This window comes from Pogoniulus pusillus, chromosome 10 (assembly GCF_015220805.1).
Source record: "Pogoniulus pusillus isolate bPogPus1 chromosome 10, bPogPus1.pri, whole genome shotgun sequence".
In the NCBI taxonomy this organism is placed as follows: Eukaryota; Metazoa; Chordata; class Aves; order Piciformes; family Lybiidae; genus Pogoniulus; species Pogoniulus pusillus.
The window spans coordinates 1,610,925-1,633,232 of record NC_087273.1 but is presented as its reverse complement, the minus strand read 5'-3'; the positions used below and the strand labels follow the sequence as shown (position 1 = coordinate 1,633,232).

Here is a 22,308-nt window from a genome sequence, read left to right as displayed (position 1 = left end):
AAGATTGCATGCACAACTATCTCCTCTTCCCCAGCCTAGGACATTTAACAGTACAGCTCTACAGTTCATTGCTGACTGCATGCATAATATGCAGCTCGTCATGATTTAGGCATTTTATTTCTGTATGTGTGAACAAAGCTAGAAGAAAACAGCCACAAACTACTTGGATTAAATCCTCCTGGGCTTTAGAGGCTGCCTTTACCTTCAGTGAAGGCTGGAGGAAAATGTGCTTCTGAATGCATATTTCCTTCACTGAGCAAAGCTCTGTTTCTTATCTTGTACTCGAACAGTTCATCAGCTAATAAAATGCCTTTATACTCCTCTAATACCTGCATAAGCAGATAGCAGAGGAAAAGCTTAGCAACATTTCCCGACCAACACACGTCCTAAAGAAAGATAAGCAGGATTGCTCTAACTTCAAGATCACAGCATACATCCAACCCACAAATAAAGCTCTATCTTTACAAGCCATTAACAGCACAAATCCTGATAGTCCTCTTTGCTTCTCCATTTCAGATTTACAGGCCCTGTATAATTTATTTGAAACAAAGAGCAGTAATTAACTTATGAAAATACAGCAGACAAGTATCTGCTTAGCATTTTGTCAGTGGCACACTTTTGCATAAGGGGACTAGCTAAGACTGCTTTTGAAATCCACCTACAACAAAGTATAGAGAGCCACTCTTCACTTGTGACTCTGACTTACAATTATCCAGTCCAATGCTCTGATTTCAACAGAAGAATATAGGATTTCCACTGAAGTAAAAGAGAAGAACCATGCTCAGGTTTCCAGGTACACTCACAGAACCAATCAGGTTGGAAAACACCTCCAAGCTCATCCAGTCCAATCTATCACCCAGCCCCATCCAAGCAACCAGACCATGGCACTAAATGACCCATCCAGGCTTTGCTTGAATACCTCCAGGGACGGTGACTCCACCACCTCCCTGGGCAGCCCATTCCAATGCCAATCACTCTCACTAGCAGCACAGGTGTTCCTTCACTGGTAGCAGCTGGCATGTGCTAATTAGCAGGAAAACCAAATTCAACTATTTCTAATTTTGTGGAAACATCTAAGAAGAGAGATGGCTCAGAAAGAAGTCTCAGCATATTACAATATGCTCTACAGGAGGGAAAAAAACCCTGACAAAATGAAATTTTCCATTGCCTCGCAATTTAGAAGGAGCTTGAAGCCTGAAAGATAGGAAATCTCCTTCAAAATCTGCTTCTGTGGCAGGTCTGCATTAAGTCACCAAAAAATATTACAGGACATGAAAAGACACTCTTGCCTCCCACCACTCACCAAAAAAAGCCCTGAAACCCCTAGAAGAGGTGACAAAGAATCCATGAACATCATCTGCTGGAAGTGTTGCTAAATGAGCCACCTCGCTCATCAGATGCTGCATGAGGAGTTAGCACAAGAATTGATTCACCCGAGTAAAATGCTCTCTTGGAAGTTAGAAACACTGACTGCTACTAAGACCTGGGAAATAGGTAACTACTGCAGATTTCAGTGTGGTGAAGGAAGACAACCACCAACAAGCTGGAGCTGGCTGATTTGAAAAGGTCTGTGGGGGGGAAATTAAAATTACAATGATCTCTGAGACATGGGAGGATGCCTACAGAATGGGCACAGTGGCTGACTTCATGCAGAAATGAAATCTGACAGCTGCTGTTACAGCTCCTTCTCAGGTTCTGGTTGTAAAACCTTCTTACTGTAGAACTCACCTGTGTAGAATCCTAGAATCAACCAGGTTGGAAGAGATTTCCAAGATCATCCAGGCCAACCTAGCACCCAGCCCCATCCAGTCAACCAGACCATGGCACTAACTGTCCCATCCAGGCTTTGATTCAACACCTCCAGGGACGGTGACTCCACCACCTCCCTGAGCAGCCCATTCCAATGCCAATCACTCTCTCTGCCAATAACTTCCTCCCAACGTCCAGCCTAGACCTCCTCTGCCACAGCTTGAGTCTGTGTCCCCTTGTTCTGTTGCTGCTTGCCTGGCAGAAGAGACCAACCCCACCTGGCTACAGCCTCCCTTCAGGGAGTTGTAGACAGCAATGAGCTCTGCTCTGAGCCTCCTCTTTTCACAATTCAAAGGAGTTTATAGATCATTTGCCAAAAATAAGTATGTACTTGTAAACTGTAGTTGTAAGCCAAGGAGCAACTGCACCTTCTAGCAAATACTTCCTCTATAAAACAGGTGGAAGGATTTAAGACAACAAAACACCAAAACCTTACATTTGACTTAGAAGCAAAAGGGCATGAGAAGAGACTAAGACTCTTCCAAATAAAATCACAACAGCTGAACCCTTCCTGTAATGGTAATAACCTTCCTAACAGTGAAAGAACAAATATGAAGGGATCCATATTTGCCCATGTTTAATATTCTGCTTTTAAATGCAGCACATCACTGTTGAATTCCAACACTTCTGCAAGCAAACTGCTCAAGCACTATGAAGCCGCTGAACAAGTGAGTGCTGTTATTGGCAGGGCTGTTTGCAGAACCATTCCCAAGACACAGACATCAAATTCAGCCTCTCTGCTGCTGAGCAGATTTCTGCTGCTCACTGGTCCCACAGAAATGCATGCATGCACACATGCCACCTCCAGCCAAATATGGAAGTGTGTGGAATGAAGAGAAAAATGACTATCCATTTCCACAGACAGCATAACACCTCGGGTCACTAACATCTTAGCTCTGCTTACGCTGCTCTGCACCATCTCCCTTCACCAGTTGCTCCTTCTGGTTTCTTCAGACTGTGAACAAATAAGGACACTGACAGCACATCACTGCATGCACACAGTGCACCTGGGACTGAGAAGCACTCAGGTTTACTGAAGTATATTTCTAGAGAAGGATTATTGACTAAGGAATACAGCCTGTGTGCTGTGACAGACAGTGACAGAGCTGAAGAACTGGGACATCTTTCTGCAGGTCCTTACAATATCACCCAAAAAGTTTGGTTTTTTTTTTTCTTCTGCTAAAAAGGTTGAAGGAAAGCCTCAACACCTGCCAATAATTACAGTGCTTCTGATCTTCAGCATCCAGATTAGAGGCTGTAAGACTTCCCATCAATAAGAGGACAACCTCAGTGAATGTTTCATGTCCTGGTATTATGTCTCAGAACTAACTTTTCAGACTCCATTATGTCCACCATGAACTTGATCTTTCACCTCTAGTGAAAATCCTCTTCTAACTATAATTCTGAAGTTAATGATGAGAGATTTCATTTGCTTTCCAAGCACAGATAAAACCTTTTTGAAATACACTCTCACTGCCATGACCTTGGTCTATGACTTAAGAGTTCACCACATGTAATAATTTACTTTGCCCCATGGGGCTCATTGAGATTTCCTTTTGAAAGGTTTCAGATATGCAGTTGGAGCTGAAAGACTCACACAGTATGTATCTAAGAACACAGCCACATATAGGTGATGGACTCTTTGCAACAATAACAAACACAATTTCAATTATTGCAAAATAGAACAATTTGGAAAAAAAAGCATTTTGGCCTCTCAGCAGCCATGTTTAGTTTTGATTTCCCTGCAGTGAGCTGCAGTCAAATGTAAATGCTATTCACCTTCCAGCATGGTAGCAATACCCTCCACATTGTCAGCCCAAATGGTCTTTTTAGGAACAAATGCTGAACTAATTGCATTTTGAACAATCAATACTGCTGCATATTAGCTTCTGCTAGCTTTATAAACACACACTAGAGCAACTATCAGCCATGCTAAATCATGGCCAGCAGGACAAGGGAGGTTATTCTGCCCTGTGCTCAGCACTGCTCAGGCCACACCTTGAGTGCTGTGTCCAGTTCTGGGCTCCTCCATTCAAGAGAGATGTTGAGGTGCTGGAAGCTGAGAAGGGTGACAGTGCTGGGGAGGGGCCTGGAGCACAGCCCTGTGAGGAGAGGCTGAGGGAGCTGGGGGTGTGCAGCCTGCAGAAGAGGAGGCTCAGGGCAGAGCTCATTGCTGTCTGCAGCTCCCTGCAGGGAGGCTGTAGCCAGATGGGGTTGGTCTCTTCTGCCAGGCACCCAGCAACAGAAGAAGGGGACACAGTCTCAAGTTGTGTCAGGGGAGGTCTAGGCTGCATGTTAGGAGGAAGTTCTTGCCAGAGAGAGTGACTGGCATTGGAATGGGCTGCCCAGGGAGGTGGTGGAGTTGCCATCCCTGGAGGTGTTGAAACAAAGCCTGGATGGGGCACTTAGTGCCATGGTCTCATTCATTGTTTAGGGCTGGGTGCTAGGTTGGACTGGCTGAGCTTGGAGGTCTCTTCCAACCTGGATGATTCTAGGATTTGCAGTAGTGTCCCCTCATGCAGGAGGCTTCAGATCCACAAACATGATCCGTGAACAGATGCCAAAGGAACAATATCAATTGCTCATAATAGCAAATAAACCTCCTACAAGCAATGGACAAAGCTCAGTATTTTCTGCTCAGTTGTGTCGATGATTCAACACCAATCCTAATATATGCAATGATTAAACACTTCACTTACTATTAAAATTAGTATTAAATTAGCATTTGTTTTGCAAGCCAACAGGTGAGGGACAGCAGAAGCAGAACCCAGCGTGTCACTGGGTTTCAGTGCCAGCAAACTACTGCGCTGCTCTGCCAAAAACAAGCAGTTAGGAAATACCCTCACACTGAATGCTGGCATTCAATGGAAGACAGCATAAAACACTCCACTGCAAACAAATCACTTTGTCACCTTTGGAACAGCATTTCCAACGCTCTCCAAAAGACACTTGCCAAAGACTGAAGTAGGGAGAGTTCTAACACTTCTCTCACTAGTGAAGTATCTGCAAGCCCTCTTTCCAACAGCCCTAAAGATCAAGCAGCAGATTACAGAAGCTGAATTTGAGGGGGCAGTGGACACTACTCTCTGCAAACATTCCAGGAGAAGTGTGATTATTGATCTGTTCCAAGAGTTAGAGATGCCTGCTTTGCATCGGGCAGCACATGGTGAACAGCACTCCTTGCTAAATCAAGCAAGTCCATGCTCCCTGTAACCTTACACTGAATTAACCTGCTGACCAAGACAAATACTAAATCACTTTGCTTTAAAGGCCATTTTTGTCAAGCATGAGAGCAAAGCTCTTCTGTCCTGGCTTCTTTATGCCACAGACAGCTTTCAGGGTCACTGCCTGTCCCACAGCAGACAAAAAAAAAACCCAACCCTGCTCTTCCCAGCCAAGCACTGTTAGAACAGCAACAACAAAGCCTCTGAACATGCTCTTGTGATCAAGCCAGATCTAGTCAGGCAGATACAGTTGTAAAGACACAAGGGGATGATAATTCCAGGTAGTTTCCAGACAACCTAGCATCATTTAAACAGGCAGTTTTACAGTCTTCTAGATGATGGCAGAGCTGCTACAAGCACCCCAGATATGGAAAGGCTGAAGGTGCACAAGGCTGTGATCTTAGAGCACATGAAGTTAGGCAGTTAAGGGGATGTAATAAATTTTCTTGCACTTCCCTAACTTCTTAGGCTCCCAGAAGTGTAAAGAAAGGCTTTTTCCACTGGACACCTTGTGAGCCATATGAAAGACACTGAGTCAAAGGTACTGGCAACCAGGGACAAAATTAAGTCTTTCATCACAAGCTCAACCACTGACATCCTAAGTTAGTAACTATCAGATGCTTTTCTAAGCTGTTGGGAGAACACAAAACTTCATACAAAGTAAGGAAGGAGCCTGGAGGTGAAGTGCTCAAACATGGTAATTTCAAAGTCCCACTGTTAGCCTGAATTTGCAGAGCTGAACGCCTCTGAAAATCCCTTCCACTCTCAACAGTTTCAGTAGTGGATCTGTATTACAACTGCTGGTGATAAATCAAAGGAGAACAGTGAGAGGAGGAAAAAACCCAGCAGATTCCACAATGGCTTTGGGTTATAGAAGACTAGAGCAGACAATGAGGAACTCTAGAGATACCTAATAGAGCTGCATGACTGGGACACATTACAGTGATGAAATTCATATTGTAAGTAATAATTTGGGCTACTCCTATGCATTGATGGATATAAAATGCACTCACCACTCAGGGAGAGAGAAACCCCTAAGTGTCAATAAATAGTTCAATAAAAACCATCTGCTCAAAGCACAGTAATGATAAAAGTAAAGTAAACTCCTAGGATACATAAAAAAATCAGGCCATAATCCAAGAATAGAGTGGGTGAATTTAATAGCACAACAACTCCTATCTACACACAGGGCTTATGCTGACACAGTTAATTCTTTATGTTTGTCCATATGAAGTACAGACATCTTCCCTAAATTTGTCCTCTGACACCCACATCCATTTCCCAGAGACTTCAGCACCACATCTAACAGCAGAGTTAGTTATATTTTCAGTTAGGGGAAGTTTCATTTAGTTTAGAACTATTTAACCTATATGGGGAGAGAAAATTGTTTACTTATTTTTTTAATTTCTTCAGAGAGGGTTTTCCTTTACAATATCAAATTTAAAGCAATGGAATCACTTCCCTTTTCATAAGCAAAGCCTAAACCCCCACATGTTTCATGTGCAATCTGGAAATCAAATGTCAGACACCGCTACTGTAAATACTGACTTCTACTTAGAGAAGAAAAAGCTACTGTAAAGGGTAAGTGCAGAGTCCTGCTCCCAGGAAGGAACAAACTGCACCAGTACAGGTTAGAAGGTGATCTGCTAGAGAGCAGTCCTGCCTGGGACAGCAATGTGACCTTGTGGCCAACAGAAACAATGGGACCCTAGGGTGCATTAAGAAGAGTGCGGCCAGCAGATCCAGAGAGTTTCTCCTCCACCTCTACTCTGCCCTTTGAGGCCCCACCCGGAATACTGCATCCAGCTCTGGGCTCTCCAGCTCAAGAGGGACAGGGATCTACTGGAGACAGTCCAAGGCAGGGGTACAAGGATGCTGCAGAGATTGGAGCACAGCCTGATGAGAAGAGGCTGAGGGCCTTGGGGCTGTTCAGTCTGGAGAGAAGGCTGAGAGGGGATCTGAGCAATGTCTGCAAATATCTGAGGGCTGGGGGTCAGAAAGGAAGGGATAGAGACAGCCTCTGCTCACTTCTGCCCTGGCGTAGGACAAGGGATGGAAACCATAGCACAGGAAGAACTTTTTTACTGTAAAGGTCCCAGAGCACTGGTACAGGCTGCCCAGAGAGGTTGTGGAGTCTCCTTCTCTGGAGCCTTTCCAACCCTGTCTAGAGACGTTAGGAACAAGTTCTTCACTGTAGGGGTGGTGGAACACTTGAACAGGTTGCCAGGGGAGACAGTTGAGGCCCCATCCCTGGAGATATTCAGGGCCAGGCTCGACAAGGCTCTGAGCAACCTTATGTAGTAGAGGATGTCCTTGCTCACTCCAAGGGGTTGGACTAGATGACCTCTGGAGGTCCCTTCCAACCCAAACCATTCTATGATGTGTTCCTGTGTGACCTGCACTAGATTCCCTGCTCCTAGTGTGGCAGGAGGATTGGACACAAAGACCTTCAGAGGTCCTTTCCAACCCCTAAGGTCCTGTAATCTTATAGAAGACAACTAAATACAACACACAGAGTTTATCTGAAGATCTTAAATGCCTTGGTTTCATAATAACCATGTGTTCCCTACCCAGGTAAGGCACTCTTGGTACACTGCTCACAAACCATTGCAGCTTGTACTTATTTCTATTCATTTTATTTTGGGGTGGGTTGGTGGTTTTTTCAGGTTAATGTACATGTAGACACAGTTCAAAGAACTTCAGGTATTTTTAGAGAAATCAATGTCTGTCATGAGACTTTACAGTACTGTTAAGGTTCACTTTCTCTGGTTTTACTTATATATATATATATATATATAAATCACATAGAGGATTTTTCCAATGTTCATTTCTCAATAACTACTCCTATATCTTCAAGTTCTAAATGCCAGTTAAAACTACTGCATAACATTCGTTGTGTAAAGTGTTACTACTCAGCCTTGATTCTTTTCCAGACAGGCAAGTTGTGGAATATAAACCTGAAAACAAACTTGCAAAGTCCACATCTGCCTCAAAAACCAAATCCCAAGAAATCAAGATTAGAACACTCTCTTCAAAAGGTTATTTATGAAATAGGATATAAACTACATTTCCTCATTCTACTCTAGCTTATACTTCAAAACCTCATCTTGCACATGCAAGCCCCTGTTTTACAATGGGCTCAGCAAATCCACACAGAAACCTAGAAACAAGCAGGTTGGAAGAGACCTCCAAGCTCAGCCAGCCCAACCTAGCACCCAGTCCTGTCCAAACAACCAGACCATGGCACTAAGTGCCCCAGCCAGGCTTGGCTTCAACACCTCCAGGCACAGCAACTCCACCACCTCCCTGGGCAGCCCATTCCAATGCCAATCACTCTCTCTGCCAAAAACTTCCTCCTAACATCCAGCCTAGACCTGCCCTGCCACAACCTGAGACTGTGTCCCCTTCTTCTGTTGCTGGTTGCCTGGCAGCAGAGCCCAACCCCACCTGGCTACAGCCTCCCTTCAGGTAGTTGTAGACAGCAATGAGCTCTGCCCTGAGCCTCCTCTTCTGCAGGCTGCACACCCCCAGCTCCCTCAGCCTCTCCTCACAGGGCTGTGCTCCAGGCCCCTCACCAGCCTTGCTGCCCTTCTCTGGACACCTTCCAGCACCTCAACATCTCTCCTGAGGAGCCCAGAACTGGACACAGCACTCAAGGTGTGGCCTGAGCAATGCTGAGCACAGGGGCAGAATAACCTCCCTTGTCCTGCTGCCCACACTGCTCCTGAGCCTGGCCAGGATTCCATTGGCTCTCCTAGCCACACTGCTGGCTCATGTTCAGCTACCATCTACCAGCACCCCCAGGTCCCTCTCTGCCTGGCTGCTCTCAAGCCATTGTCCCCAGCCTGTAGTGCTGCTTGGGGATGTTGTGGACAAAGTGCAGAACCCTACACTTGGCCTTGTTAAATCTCATCCCATTGGCCTCTGTCCACCCATCCAGCCTGGCAAGCTGGATTAAAAGAGAGCCCAAATTAAGAGCATTTGTACAAGCTACAGCTAAACACACACAAAAAAACCCTTCACTGGTTTTGTTGTGTACGAGATAGAAAATAGCCAAAGCATTGTTCAGTGAAATGAACTGTCTGCCACGATTTATCTGTACAATTCCATCACAGCTCCTGCCTCTTATGTTACACTTTTCAAAAATGTGTTGTTAAGCTGCCATAAAAGTCACTGCAAATTGTTTTTTCCCTCCCAAACTGATAATAGCCTTATAGATCTAATTTTCTAGCTCTTTTCTTCATTACTTTGATTCTTAAGGAGGGTCTGACATTTGCTGTCTGAATGCTTTGTAGTAATATCTGGCATCTCTAAAGCATCTGTCTAAGGATCTCTGAGCTTTTAATAGCTTTGTCTTTACAGCACCTTGGAATGCTGACATATTTATTTGTCTCTGTCTTGCAGAAATGGATAGTTGGTAGCAGAACTAGGATTTGTAATTTCACTGAAAAACTGCAAGACTTAAAGAATAAAAGGACACAAAATGACCTTCTGTGCTGTCAGATGCTGCACTGTCATTAAAATCAGAGAATCAACACGGCTGGAAGAGACCTCCAGGCTCACCCAGCCCAACCTAGCACCCAGCCAAACAACCAGACCACAGAGTTAAGTGCCCCAGCCAGGCTTTGCTTCAACACCTCCAGGCACAGCGACTCCATCACCTCCCTGGGCAGCCCATTCCAATGCCAATCACCCTCTCTGCCAAAAACTTCCTCCTAACATCCAGCCCAGACCTCTCCTGGCACAGCTTGAGACTGTGTCCCCTTCTTCTGTTGCTGCTTGCCTGGCAGAAGAGCCCAACCCCATCTGGCTACAGCCTCCGTTCAGGTAGCTGTAGAGAGCAATGAGCTCTGCCCTGAGCCTCCTTTTCTGCAGGCTGCACACCCCCAGCTCCCTCAGCCTCTCCTCACAGGGCTGTGCTCCAGGCCCCTTGACCTTTCATGGCTCAAGAGGAGTAAAGAATAAAAGTGAGGCCTTCTGGTTTCCATTCCCACTTTTGCCCACGGTCAGTCTGTGTAGTTAATGAAGAGATTTCATAAGTGCTGCTGATGACAGAAGCAACGAAGCAATTGAGAAGGTATCACCAAATGAAAAATCAGAGTTTTGTTTCTGACCGTGATGCTTCTCTTTTATGCTATTGTACACTCCAACATCTTTTCGCTCACAGGGTTTCTGATGCACCACATTAAACGTAGTGCTTGAAAGTGACTCTGCTTCAGAATAACAGCTAGGAACAGGCTCATTTAGAAAGCTGATGCAGGGTTAATAAAAGTATCACACAGGAAATCACAAGAGGAATGATGGAAAAAAATCAGAGTGAAGAAAGAGAGGCAAAACAAGAGCTGAAAGACAACTGAGAGACACACATCATACAGAGACCACGGGGAGAGGCTGAAGAAACCTAAGAATGAATCAGTCAACAAAAGGGTGACAAAGCTGGGGAGGGGCCTGGAGCACAGCCCTGTGTGGAGAGGCTGAGGGAGCTGGGGGTGTGCAGCCTGCAGAAGAGGAGGCTCAGGGCAGAGGTATCTTTCAACCTGGTCAATTCTATGATTCTATGTGCATTTGTAGCCCTACCACACAAGTTGCATTTCCACTCCTCACATCAGAACACCACAACAAAAGACAGATTAACCATAGATCTTCTTCCTCTCCTCTAAAACCTTAGATTTTCAGAGAGGACAGAGTTTCCCTCCCTCACTGCTTCCATCTCTTATTTGCCAACAGCTGCCTGGACAGAACCCAGCTCCTTGCTAGACTGAATTACACAGGCAGGTCTTTGGACTGAAATGCTAATTTCTACCACCCCTTCCACCAAGCACCACAGGCAAGTACCTCACAATGCTGCCTATCAGACAGTTTTCAGAGCTGTGCCATTACTAGTACAAGAGTTCCATCTCTGAGAACAACCAAGTCCAAGAGAGATTCAACAGTCACTCCTCCCTAGAGAAACAAAAGCTGAAATCCCCCGCACTGCTCTCAACCACCAATCCCAGCTCTTGTGTGCTGTGTTTCAAGAAATCTAAAGAGGTCTTCAGGGCACTTACCGAGGGTGTGCCTGTATTCTACAGCAGCAGGACACTTCTCAGACTAATTAGCTCATGTGGAGCTTCCTCACTCTATTGCTTCTGAGAAAGTTCATTTATCTTCATACTGCATTATGCAGTGTGGCTACACCCTCACACAAATCAATTTCTCTAGGTAAAGGATACACACGGGACAAGCCAAAGGCCATGTAAGAGACTGTTGTGAACAAATGCTCTCACAGAACAACCACACATTTCCAGTTGGCTCCCAGAGTTCAATTCTTTGCATATTAGACTGAATTTCTCTGCTCATGTCAGAAAGAGAAATACATCAGGGTCACAGAATGACAGAAACATCCAGGTTGGCAAAGCCCCTCAGAATCACCAAGTCCAACCTGCAACCCTACAAGATTCACCTTAAACCATCTCCCCAAGCACCATATCCAACTGACCCTCAACCACATCCAGGGTGGGTGACTCCACCACCTCCCTGGGCAGCTCGTTCCAGTCCCTCACCACTCTCTCTGTGAAGAGAGAGGGCTTTCTGGAAATAAACTAACTACACATCTTATCATTCCTGCCTCTTTAATTGTCACAACTAAATCAGATTTACAACACCCACACCTAGAATTGGAACAGGAAAACTTATCTCTGCTGATCACTGTTATGCACCTGAATGACTTCCTTACCCTAATTACTCCACAGCATCTCCAACAGACATTTTTATGGCTACTGTTTTCAGGTAGCAAACTGGGAGACAGTGATGTGCATCAGGACTGCCTGTAATTAGAGATGCTTGACTTGAGTTGCCTTGGGTCTCTCTTCAGAGGATAGAGCAATTAAACAGCACTTTGTCAGTACAAAGTACAACTTCAATCTATTTCAGTGCTATCATGTGTTTTCAAAGCTGACATTAATCAGTCCCTAGAGTCTGAACTCAGAAAATGAGAAGTACACAACTAATGGCCATGCTTAAAAAAAAGGTGAAGTGCCTCGCCCAGCCTCACGCAGGAGCTCGACAGCTGAGCTGAGATCTCGCTCTAACCTTCGAGAACCACAGCCCAGCAGCCCTTGCTTTAACCTGTTGTGATTCTCTCCCTTTCTAGGTCTCATCTGCTTTAAACAGTTACATTAATTAGCACAGCTGGATTCATTTCCTACAAGCTGCTTATCTGACCTCCCTCAAAACAGCAAGACAAAGGGTCTGAAGTGACATCAGAACATGCCACTTTAAGGCAGAAATATAATGCGACCTCACACAGACTCTACAAACAACAACTCTGGCATCTCCTATCTGCTGAGCACTTTGCTTTGCAGCACTGCCAGAAGACTCCAGATTCCCAGAATTATCACTTTATGCAGTCTCAAATAACAATATAAGACTTCAATTCATGTTTGTGTCTCATCATCTCTGCACAGATCTCTACAGTCAGCTGCAACACTTGCAGCTTCAAGAACTCCTACTACACAGCCTCTTAATGCTAAGCACCATTCAAACAATCACTGCAAGAGCAGATCTGCACAACCAAGCTAAGGGTCTCTGAGGTAACTAGCACACAGCATACGAATGCTATAGAGTTAGGCATTAGAGTGCAGCAACAAGCAGAAATCTCCTAACCCCCAATTCACAGAATGGTTTAGGTTGGAAGGCACCTCAAAGCTCAGCCAGTTCCAACCCCCTGCCATAGGCAGGGACACTTCCCACTACAACAGGCTGCCCAAGGTCTCATCCAACCTGTCCTTGAGCACCTCCAGGGAGGTTGTGGAGCACAGAAGCACCCAATGTGATCAATGATCACATTGGGTGCTTCTGTGCTCCACAACCTCCCTGGGCAACCTGTGCCAGTGTCTCACCACCCCCACTGCAAAGAACCCTTTCCTAACATCTTCCCTCTGCCAGTTTAAACCCATTACCCCTTGTCAGAAAGCTTCCTATGAGAAAGCTGAGCCTCTTCCAAACACAGCAGTCCCAGCAGATGAACATGGCACCATTTCCCTTGTTTGACACCAGCACAACACCCAGGCTTTAACTCTGGAAGCTTTCACAAACCACAGCAGCAGCACACTGCAGAGAATATTTCTGTCACCAGCTCATCACAAACAAGTAATTGTTAGAACTTCTTTAACAGAAAGCTTCCCAAAGCAAAACAAACACTCACCTCATTTCCACCAACAGCTTTGGTTAATATCACTGCAGAAGACACAGGAGGTGGCATGCAGCCTACTGTCTGCAAGCTGAAAGCAACAAAAACCAAGTGTTACACTCCTCACATAATGCACACACTACACAACCTAAAGCCTTACAGTCCCCACAACAGGGAGAACGTTTCAGAGCAACTGACACATTGCAAATATACACAAAACTTAAACAGAAGAAACAGGTAAATGGCAATGACAATATTCAGTTTATCAGCTACAGACACTGAGGAAAGACACAACCAATGCAAGCACTATATAAATCCAATTAAAGTGCCAAGCACCACCTTGGAATTACACACAGTACCTTTAGCTTACAGTGAAATAAGCTAAAGAAGCAGAGAGCTGTCAGCACTTAGCAGGATAAGCTCAAGTTGAGAAGAAGTACAGGAAGAAATAAATGGAATGGAAACAGATACAAAACTACAGAGCAGGCAAATACATGGTGAGTCTGATGCCCACCCCCTGCAGGGCTTGTGATACTGCTGTCTCTCTTCTGTGTGGCCTCTTGGCAGCCAGCTCCTTCAACTCCTCACCTGCTCTGATAAGGGATGGATTAAGCTCAGAGTTATCCATAGAGCTATGAAATGTGCACAAATGCATTCATCTCATCTGGCAGGGACTTCCTACACCCAATCTCTCTGAACTCCAATTAGAAGAGAAAAGTACAAGTCAGTGGCAAGGTTTAAGGTGCTCCATATGAAAGCACTACTCTACAGAACAAATAGTGCCCACCAAGTGGAAATACTTCTAACCAGCTGTACTGGAACACACACCTGTGAACTTTTTCCTTGCTTTGTGTCAGCTACACACAGTATGACCAATACACAAACAAAGTCCTCTAATGGCCAACAGATTGCTGCAGATAATAACCAACAAACTGAAACCTCCACTGATTCAGGCCACGCTAGAAACACTGACATCAGGGATCCAAACACATGCTGTGTAATACCTGATCTGCTGGTCCATTACGCACATCTGAGTAGTATAGTCCCAGGTCACACACTTTAGATACAGACCTACCAAAGCCTTATCTTTGTATCTCCTGCCCTAGCACCTGTGATTTGCCATATGCTAAGAGTGGCAGAAGAGGGGAAACTCTGCAAACATCACTAATGTGCTTCGTGCCCCTTGTCAAAGGGATGCTGTCAGTGCAAAACCTTGTTAGCTAACCAAATTGAATTTGAAAGATGCTTGGGATTACCTCAGTTGCTCCACAACTGCAAAGCAATAAAACCTCCTCACCACCTCCCCAGAGAGAAAGGAAACAGAGATCAAGGAAACACATGAAAAGCTGGGACCATCTGAACCTGCCTCTCCAAGAGCACTTCCAGCAAAACAGACTGTTGTAAAGGATAGGAGAACTTACCACACATTCTGAAGCAATACAGGAAATTAACTGAGGGCTTGGCTGTGTCATTCAGGAAAAACCTTGTGCAGAGAGTAAAGGAAAAAAAACTCCAGTCCCCAGGGGAGCCACTCAGCCAAAGGCTGCTGCATGCCCTTGGGAGCAGCTGCTGCTCTCCCCAGCTCTCTGTCAGGACTCTTAACTAGCTCCCACCGGGAGCATGCCTAGTGAGCAACAAACTTCACCAAAGCTTGTCCTGCTCTCACCTATTTTCCTTAGAGTACTTATGTGTTTCTAGGTGGGGAAAAAAACCAACAGCCTACAGATGTGTGGCATCAGGATAAACTTCTGATCACATAATTTCTTGCACCTTGCCCCTCAGTAAAATTCCCTTGGATTAGGAGGTGATTTTAAACTCACTGAGGAAAATTGTGTCTCTGTTCCAGCTGAGGGAAAACTTCACAAAGATTTTACTGTAAAGAGCAATCTTTACTGTTAGTAGCCAAATGCAAACAGAAGTTGTATAGCAACTTTGTTACTTCTTTGAAGTACTGACACTGCTAGTTTCAAACTATGTTGTGTCAATTTCACCTTCTCAGCAGCGTTTGGATCACTTAACACTCGGAGGAGGCTCTTAAACCAAAATGCTCTTCTCGGTTTAAGCCTTGTGAAAACATGAAGATGAGCAGCTTTAGCACGAAACGAGGAACTCTCTTCAAGCAATGTTTCACCAAGCAGTAAGAAACGAGGAGGATTCCTCAAATAGTTTTCTAAAATACTTGATTTTAGTGTTCAAACATCCCAGGATAGCTGCGAGTTGTTAGGTATTGACCTTTGATTCTGCAAAGAAGCTTTTTACTTTATTGCAACTACTGCACCATCGAGACAGCTTTGGAGAGTGCACTTCAGCAGGGAATACCAAAGATTCAAAACACGTTGGTTTCATGGCAACTTAGCTTCTGCTCGTCTTAGAAGTTCTCCTCCTACAAAAACTTTACTGTTGGGGTTTTTTTTCCCTTCTTTTTCCTCCATAACTTAGGTAGGAGCTGATACTGAGCCCCAGTTGACACATGCAGGAGAGGCTCAAAACAAAGTGTTTAAAAACACATCAAAAGAGCAGTGTGTGGCATATTCAATAATTATTCACTTCTCTCCAGCATTCCTTTTCTTTCCTCCTCATCCTTCTGAGACACACCTAAGCATTTTCACCTCTGTTTTCTGAAAGAGAAAGCTCACCTGTTGCAAGCCCCCTGCACATGAAATGAACTGGCCAGACCTCCTGAAAGGATAACCTTGTGCACATACTGTGTTTCTGACAGCAAAGTGCTGAAGCACAAAGACCACCAGCAAAATCTGTTCACAAATCTTAAAAAGCCCACTGCAAGGTTAGCAGCCCTTTAAGAAGACAGCTACAAATAGATTTCACTCCATTATGCTTAAACGTACCCTTTTAAAAGCCACTCATTTATAGGTGTGATTGATAACAGCTGAAGAAAGAGCCATATTGCTGTTGGGAAGAAGACAAGTGTAAAAATCTGGACAAAAAGGTGCAGCTTCACATGCATCAAAGCACTTGTCAGCTCCTGCAGAAGAAAAAGAAGAGAAGGAGTTGCAGTCACACCAGCTGAAGTAAGATCAGGTTTGTGCTTTTAAAACTAGGATAATCTTTTTAACACAAAGGGAACACATGTCACAAAGGCACCTTTAGGGATCATCTGATCTCCTGTTTCATAATAAAGAACATCTAGCCAAAAGAAAAGCTCACTCTGCTCCTGGGCACTTCTCCAGAAGAGCTGTCCACCACTTCACAGTCACACTGCAGCTCTCACAAGGTGGCTTTTCAGCAGGCAGCCTCAGCACTCTGTCACTGCTTCAAGACCTCTGCTAACTACGCTGACAGCCTGCTTACTGACTGCTGATATCAAGAGGAAGGGAAACTTGCAGCGCTCAGGTGACTGCAGGTTCCTCTAGTCTAAAGGGAGCCACAAGCGGTGATTCTCATTTACAACACAAAAAGGGGATGTCCGCATTCCAAACAGTCACCTTTCCTGGTGGGGTTATTCAGGAAAGAGTAGCAAACAAAGAAGCAAAGTAATCAGTAGCAGGTTTGGATGATCTATTATAGCAACAGGAGATTTATAGAAAAAAAATAGGCTGATTAACAACAGCAAATTAAAAACAGAATCAAAGAATCAGCCAGGCTGGAAGAGACCTCCATGCTCAGCCAGTCCAACCTAGCACCCAGCCCTAGACAATCAACTAGAGCATGGCACTAAGTGCCTCATCCAGGCTTAGCTTCAACACCTCCAGGGATGGTGACTCCACCACCTCCCTGGGCAGCCCATTCCAACGCAAATCACTCTTGCTGTGAAAAACTTCTTCCTCAGGTCCAGCCTAAACCTGCCCTGGTGCAGCTTGAGGCTGTGTTCCCCCAGGCACCCAGTGACAGAACAAGAGGACTTCATTTCATAGTTCTGGTTACAATGCCTTTTCTTGTCCTGATGTGGGTTTGGGACACATCCAGGGTGTAGATGGTTATTCTATAAACGTCTAATATCTATTTTCTCTCGTTAGCTGTTTGCCCAGCATCAACCACAACAGCATGTTAATTAAGTATTCCAATTACTCTCAAACCTGATCAGAAGCAACACAAAACTCTGCAAAGCAAGACAAGAATGATGCAATGAGAAATTACAGTACCTCAGTTTTTAAGGAGAGTCCACTGTTAAAGAAGATAGCTGAAACAGCAATGTAAGTTATGGTAATTTCTGGTTTCAAGGGTCCTAAAAAACATAGACAAAGAGAACAAAGTGAGCTACAGTCAAGGAGATAATGATATGCATCTGCTACATCAAAGCAAAGGAGAATACTTAGAAACACACCTGGGGAAAACCTGATCACTAAAGCCTCTAATGAAAAGAATGACGTGTCTATTAAGCTACAGAAAGCATGCTCCTGGTTGTTAAAGAAAAGCAAACCAGTGGGTGGAGAGTGAGGGATGATGTCACACAGATTTGCCTTCCCATGACTGCAGGTCACTGGGAACTAACAGGTAAATCCCAGGAATGTGAAAAACGGGGATGTCATGGCTCTGTCGTCAAAGCATCTCTACAGCATCAGCAAACTCAATCCACATGCTCAAGGAAAACTATTTTCTGCTCTCTCCCTGGTGCTATCAACATCATCTCACTTTGGCACCTATGACACACTCACCTCTGCCTGCCTGCACAGAGGAAGCCAAATTGCACCTTGTATTTCCTTGGGACAATACAAGTTCATGTCTTTCCCCTCCAACAGGGCTGTGGCAAAAAGGCTCATTCCAGCCCTACAATAATACTTTTCATAGAATCACAGAATCAAGCAGGTTGGAAGAGAGATCCAAGCTCATCTACTCCATCCTCTCACCCAGCCCCATCCAATCAAATCTTTAAGCATTGCATATGTTAAGACTGGTGTTAAATCATTGATACAGCTGAGCAGAAACTATTGAGCTTTGTCCATTGCTTGTAGGTGGTTTATTACCTATCATGAATAATTAATATTGTTCCTTTGACATCTGTTCACATGTGTTCGTGGATGTGAACCCTCCTGCATGAAGGGACACTACTGCAAATCACAGAATCATCCAGGCTGGAAGAGACCTCCAAGCTCAGCCAGCCCAACCTAGCACCCAGCCAAACAACCAGACCATGGCACTAAGTGCCCCAGCCAGGCTTGGCTTCAACACCTCCAGGGACGGTGACTCCACCACCTCCCTGGGCAGCCCATTCCAATGCCAATCACTCTCCCTGCCAACAACTTCCTCCTCACAGCCAGCCTAGACCTGCCCCGCCACAACCTGAGGCTGTGTCCCCTTGTTCTGTTGCTGCTTGCCTGGCAGAAGAGACCAACCCCACCTGGCTACAGCCTCCCTTCAGGGAGCTGCAGACAGCAATGAGCTCTGCCCTGAGCCTCCTCTGCTGCAGGCTGCACACCCCCAGCTCCCTCAGCCTCTCCTCACAGGGCTGTGCTCCAGGCCCCTCACCAGCCTTGCTGCTCTTCTCTGGACACCTTCCAGCACCTCAACATCTCTCTTGAATTGAGGAGCCCAGAACTGGACACAGCACTCAAGGTGTGGCCTGAGCAGTGCTGAGCACAGGGCTGAATAACCTCTCTTGTCCTGCTGGCCACACTGCTCCTGAGCCAGCCCAGGATGCCATTGGCTCTCCTGGACACCTGGGCTGCTGCAGAGAGATCAGCAAGGGCTGATGCCTGCACCTCCAAGGGTTCCACTAGATTAAAGGTTTACATTTGTATGTATTTTTTTTCCAGGGAGATTAAAATAAAGTATTCTTTACACTCCTATAAAAGTGATGAATTATCTTAGTACACTTTGCCTTTGGAGGCCAGCAAGTGCAAAATGTATAAACTCATTTTTTTCATGAGCATTCATCCAGTTAATGCATTAGGAAGAAAATACCAGCATTCTGCTTAGGATTAAAGTAATACCCAAACTCTGCACATGACAGCAAGTTGTCATGAGCAAAACTTCAGCAAGCAAACAAGGAAGCCTTTACTCAAGAGTCCAGAAGAGAAGATCCTTTCTGCCCTCTCAGATGAATGATACATTGATGGGCACACTCAAGCAAGGTCAATGATCCTTAAATTAGAGGGATCTGACTGCATGACGAGCCTAAGCAGAATTGCATCTGAAGTCATTTAAAGCCAGATCCTACTTTCAGAAAGGACTCTGCTGATCAGACACTAAAACTCCGTGTGTGAAACACAAAACCTAAACCAAACAACTTACAAGTGGCAGAAGACCAAAATAAGACAGGAAATGCAGGAGTTAAAGTTGCTACAAAGCGTGTGGCCAGTTGCAAAATGATGGTGTGTTAACTGAAGAGCTGGGGGAGTGTAAAAACAAAGAGAAAAGTTCTACAAATAAGTATAGCTATGCAGCAAACTAGATTTATATCTATATATATGTAATAATACATTTGATCTTCTAGGAGATTAGAAAGCTCCTGTACATGCACATACACACCGGCAGAGGGTTAGTTAGCCTAGCTAAGACATGGGTTCTTCCAGGACCCAGGTTTTCTATTTTAAGGTTTTCCACTGGGCTACCTGAATTCTTACATAGGAGAAAGCTCTCCCACTAAAGAATCACACAACCAGTCAGAGTTAGAAGGGACCATAAGGTTCATTTAGTTCCAACCCCCCTGCCATGGGCAGGGGCACCCTACCCTAGATCAGGCTGGCCAGAGCCACCACACATTCATGAAGCACTGGAACAGATCCACTTCTTCCTTCCCGCTAAAGGAAAGCTCTTTTCGCAAAGGAACTCAGTAGACTCATTCACCAAATAGGAAAACACACAGAGAGGGCTTGGCTTATGCCCTGGAGGTGGCCACAGCACAAATCTTTGTTACTTCAGGCACAATGTTCCACTGATATGGATGTCCCCACATCCAGCAAGGCCCTGCAAATTACAGCCCATGGTTTTGTCAGCTGGAAGGTGACTGACCAAGGTTTGCTCTTAAATCCCCACCTCTTCTTTTTCTGGTTTTAAAATGAGCACTCAGATCAGGTAGCTTCAGAAGAGGGACACCAATCTGGGGAACACCAGCTCCAGAGTTTCAATCAGCACTCAGATTTTTCCAGCTAGTTGTCCCAGGCCCAATACCATGTCAAACCCTGACACCACTTTGCAGTGGGATAATGAAATGAAGTGCTCCATGCAGGAAGTAAACTGAGCAAAAAATGATCTCCAAGCTAAAAGGACCTCCCACACTGCCGCTAACAATTAGCATGACAATCACACCAGAACGAGACAAACCAACCCATACTATCCATTTAAAAGTCATCTTTAAGGTCTGTTGAAGACACAGCATGGATCCTGCAAGAAGCTCCATGTGGGTCCTATCCACCTCTGCAAAACAGCACACAGGTGTTAGAAGGGATCCTTGCACAGCAGCAGTTTGCCTACCCTGAACTCCACGAAGTACCGGAGCCTTAGTTGCCACGGCAAGCACTCAGAGACAGAGTTTGGGTTTTTTTAATACCATTCTTTTTTCTCCCAGAGCCTAAGGGAGGGGAGAGGTTGGCTCCTCAGTGAGAAGCTGTCTATCCTCAAACTTCACCTCTGTTAAGAAAACAAACATGTTTTTTTTAATCACTTTGTATAAAAGCATAGTCAGATCCTTCCTCCCCTCCCATAGCATGCAACTGCTACAGGAATTCTGCTCAAGCCCTTTCCTTAAATCTTCAGCGAGCAGTTAGGAGAAGGGAAAAAGAAAACCCAAAATTAATTTGTTCTAGAAGACTGTGAACATCTGGAAATGAAGTTACACTGGAAGCTAACCAGAAGATGCTGGCAGCATGTGTACATCAAGATATACCACAGCACTGCTCGTTTCAGAGTAACGCTGGGTATTTCACCAGCTCTTGCTCCAAGAATCAGCCAAGCTCTCACTGCTTACAGCAGGACAGGTCTGATTTGTTTCCCGCGATCGTTTGACACCGTTCTGTACAGATGCTTTTTTCACTGTTCTCCCCTCATCTTTCATGGGGAAGTAAGGGGGGATGTTTGGGGGGGAGGAATCTTTAAAATACAAGTGTGCTGTTAGTAAACTGAAGAAAGTCACCCGGCGGAAATGCAGCCCCGAAATTTTCACACAATAGACACTAAGCTGCACCTCCGGAGGAGGTCACGGCTAGCACACCCTCGTCCGCTGAGCTTCGATGACTTTGTGCCCATCTTAAGAGTTCTTCAAGTTACTGCAGTTTAACTGGGCTGCATTCCTAGCTGCTACCCAGTGTCACTCCTGCTAGCCCGGTACAGCAGGACACCACAGGAGCAGCTGGTACAGTGCCTCAGAAAGTCATAGACAGCGAAGTATTTCTTGGGTCCCTGAGGCACGGTGACTGCTGAACAAGTGAAGAAGCCGAGCTGCTGGAGGTGCAGGGACCGCAGGCGGGCCGGAGGGATCCGGGTGTGTCCCGTGTCCCGCACCTCGTCCCTCGCCCCCCTGCTCCCATGGGCAACTCCAGTTACAAAGTTTCCGAGCCCTGATGGCCGAGAGGCATCCGAGCAAGTCTCAGCATTCTCGGCAGCAAGGAGACAGGCACCCTCCCCCGCGGGGATCCGCAGCCCTTCCGCACCGCAGCAGCGAGGCCACTGGCTCTCTGCCCTACGGCCCGCACCGAGCCCGTCCCGGACAGCCACAACGCAGCGGCAGGGTAGGAGAGAGGGCAGCGCCGGCCACTGGGAGTTGACAAACTACCGCCGGGCTCCTACGAGGGTACCCAGGCTCTCCAGAGGCGCGCACCGGTGCTCCCCGCACATCCCGCCGAGCTACCGCTCCCGGCGGGGCAGCGGCCGGACTCACCCCCTTTGACGCCGACGGTAGGCTCCAGCCGCGCCACCGCGATGACCAGCACGATCCCGAGGATGAACCACTCCTTCCGCAGGCGCTCCAGCAGCCCCATGGCTTGCCCCGCCGCTGCCCGCCGCCCGGCACGGCCCAGCCCGGCGCGGCGCAGCACGGCTCGGCGCCGGGGCGGGGTGCAACCCCACCGCCCGCCGGCAGGACCAGCCGGATCCGCTGACAGGAACAGGCTCACCCACCGCCGCCATCGCTACCACGCACCTCCTAATAGACACGCAGTGGCCGCGCCGCCCTGCTGCCCTCAACGCCGGCTTCCCCCGCCGCCTTCGGTC

General features: G+C 46.1%; 1 protein-coding gene across 8 annotated transcripts in view; it reads right to left on the bottom strand.

The window, feature by feature from the left end:
* SLC10A7 (solute carrier family 10 member 7) overlaps positions 1-22,105 on the bottom strand; it is a 126,651-nt gene extending 104,546 nt beyond the window's left edge. For 5 of the 8 annotated variants that reach the window (XM_064149453.1, XM_064149455.1, XM_064149454.1 and 2 more), the window contains exons 1-4: positions 21,977-22,105; positions 17,304-17,386; positions 16,050-16,186; positions 13,219-13,294 (exon numbers count right to left, since the gene is read on the bottom strand). In XM_064149453.1, coding sequence (XP_064005523.1) covers positions 13,219-13,294; positions 16,050-16,186; positions 17,304-17,386; positions 21,977-22,076 — 396 coding nt within the window. In that variant the 5' untranslated portion in view covers positions 22,077-22,105. Of the gene's footprint in view, positions 1-13,218; positions 13,295-16,049; positions 16,187-16,368; positions 16,466-17,303; positions 17,387-20,574; positions 20,731-21,976 lie in introns of those variants that run through there. The other 3 variants (XM_064149459.1, XM_064149460.1, XM_064149461.1) reach the window with 3 other exon arrangements.
* Positions 22,106-22,308: the final 203 nt, after the last annotated feature.